At 56.9% G+C, this 1,834-nt stretch overlaps 1 protein-coding gene across 1 annotated transcript in view; it reads left to right on the forward strand.

Moving 5' to 3' along the window:
- The window catches only part of LOC107104155 (proline-rich protein 2-like), a 6,087-nt gene extending 5,087 nt beyond the window's left edge, over nt 1-1,000 (forward strand). Inside the window, exon 4 of the mRNA XM_015404084.1 lies at nt 290-1,000. Within this exon, the coding sequence (XP_015259570.1) occupies nt 290-1,000 (711 nt within the window). The remainder of the gene's footprint in view (nt 1-289) is intronic.
- Nucleotides 1,001-1,834: the final 834 nt, after the last annotated feature.

Genomic DNA, 1,834 nt, shown 5'->3' on the forward strand with positions numbered 1-1,834 from the left:
ACCCCCCCCGACGCGGTCCTACAACACCAATCCGAAGAAGAAGAAAGCCACACAACACAGCAAAGCACAGATCCCAAGTTCCATTCCAAGCTCTGATTCCCCCGCTCACACCCCCCTCCTACGCACACACAAAAAAAATAAAAAATAATAATAAAAAAAAAATAAAATTCCCCCTGGTTTAAGAAGAACTGCCAAAGACAAGCCAGCGTCCAACACCCACCTCCACACCGCGAGGACCCCTCCACCCAGACGCTCCCCCCCAGAAAAATCAACATGCCTGCCCTCCTAGGAGGCAACAAGCCCGCCGAACGGAAACCCTACCGACAGCGCACCGCCCGCACGCGGGGGCCCGAGCGGCCCGACAGAAACAACACCGGAAGGCCGATACGGACGAACCGACAGCACCAACCGAGCCCCCGGGCGGAATCCCCCACCCAAAAACACAACGAAACCACTCCATCCCGGCAACCTCAGAGCAGCAAAGCCACCCCAGCTGCACACCAGAAGCCGGTACAAGCAGCAAAAAGGAAGCAACAGACGCGACCCTGCTGCTCCCGCCGCGAAAGCCGCACGACCCACCCCGCTCCGGCCACGCACCGCCCACGGGCTGCCGAGAGGAGGACGGCCCCCCCCCGCCACCACCAAACACCAAGCAACCCTCCACTCCCAAACCCCGTGCATGATGCACGGCGCACCACCGGCGCCCGCCCCAACAAAGCGAAGCCACACCACCGACCCGGGGGGCATCCCAAAGGGGCTCCCCGAAGCCCACAACCAGCCCACAACAGACACACATGAACCCCGGCCACAGGCGCGACCACCCCTGCACCCCCCGGATGCAACCACGCCAGGCGCCACGGCCAACCACCAAAACCCGCCACCGAAAGTCGAGGCACGCCCCGACGCCCTGCAGAACAGAAGCCCCCCGGCCGGCACCACAGAAGAACCAATGCCCGGCGCCCAGCCCCACCCAGCAGCAGCACAGCTACCAGGCCAGTAGCCCATGTCCGCCACCACGGAATCCCCCAAGAGCACCGCACACGGCCACCGTAGGACCCCCAGGCCCCACCTCGATGGGGGCAACCGACCCCAGGGCTAGACCCACCAGGCACCCCACTCCGAGCGCCCCCCCGAGCCTCCCAGGGCCCAAGGAACCCCGAACCAGCCCCCGCACCCCATAGGACGCACCCCACAGCCCCACACTACACTAAGTGATGGAACTGATCAAGGAAGCCCAGAGAGATCGGTCTGATGAGGATGCAGATACTGTCTCAAGATTAATATGATTCAACAACAGATCTCTGTACTGATTGATGTTGAGGTTATCCTTACTTTTCCAATTCATGAGGATAGTTTTCTTTGCGATACATAATGCAGTGCAGGCCATGCAAACTGATTTTTTTTCCATAGAGCTTCCCTCAAAGTCACCCAGCAAGCAAACTGAAGGGGAAAGTGGGATTTTACAACCCAGGCACAGTGATAGATCCTTACATACCTGTACCCAGAATCTCTGAACCGGTGTGCATAACCATAACGCTTGAAAATAATTATCAAGTTGATTGCCTGTGCACTGTGGACAGATGTTAGATTGCGCAAACCCCATCTTGAATAATCTTTGACCTGTATAGTGCACTCTGTGGAGGATTTTGTATTGTATTAATTGTAAATTGGGGTTTTTAGTCATGTTAAAAGTTCTTAGACATATCTGAGCGCAGATGTTTTGTTCAAAACTGACTGATAAATCCTCCTCCCATTTAGTAATAGGAAGAGATATTGTGGGCGAGGTCGCCGAGGTGGTTAAAAAGGTCCTCGGTGGCAGGGCCCCGGGGGTGGA

The sequence above is a fragment of the Cyprinodon variegatus genome, unplaced genomic scaffold (assembly GCF_000732505.1).
Source record: "Cyprinodon variegatus isolate N-32 unplaced genomic scaffold, C_variegatus-1.0 Scaffold1631, whole genome shotgun sequence".
Lineage (NCBI taxonomy): Eukaryota > Metazoa > Chordata > Actinopteri > Cyprinodontiformes > Cyprinodontidae > Cyprinodon > Cyprinodon variegatus.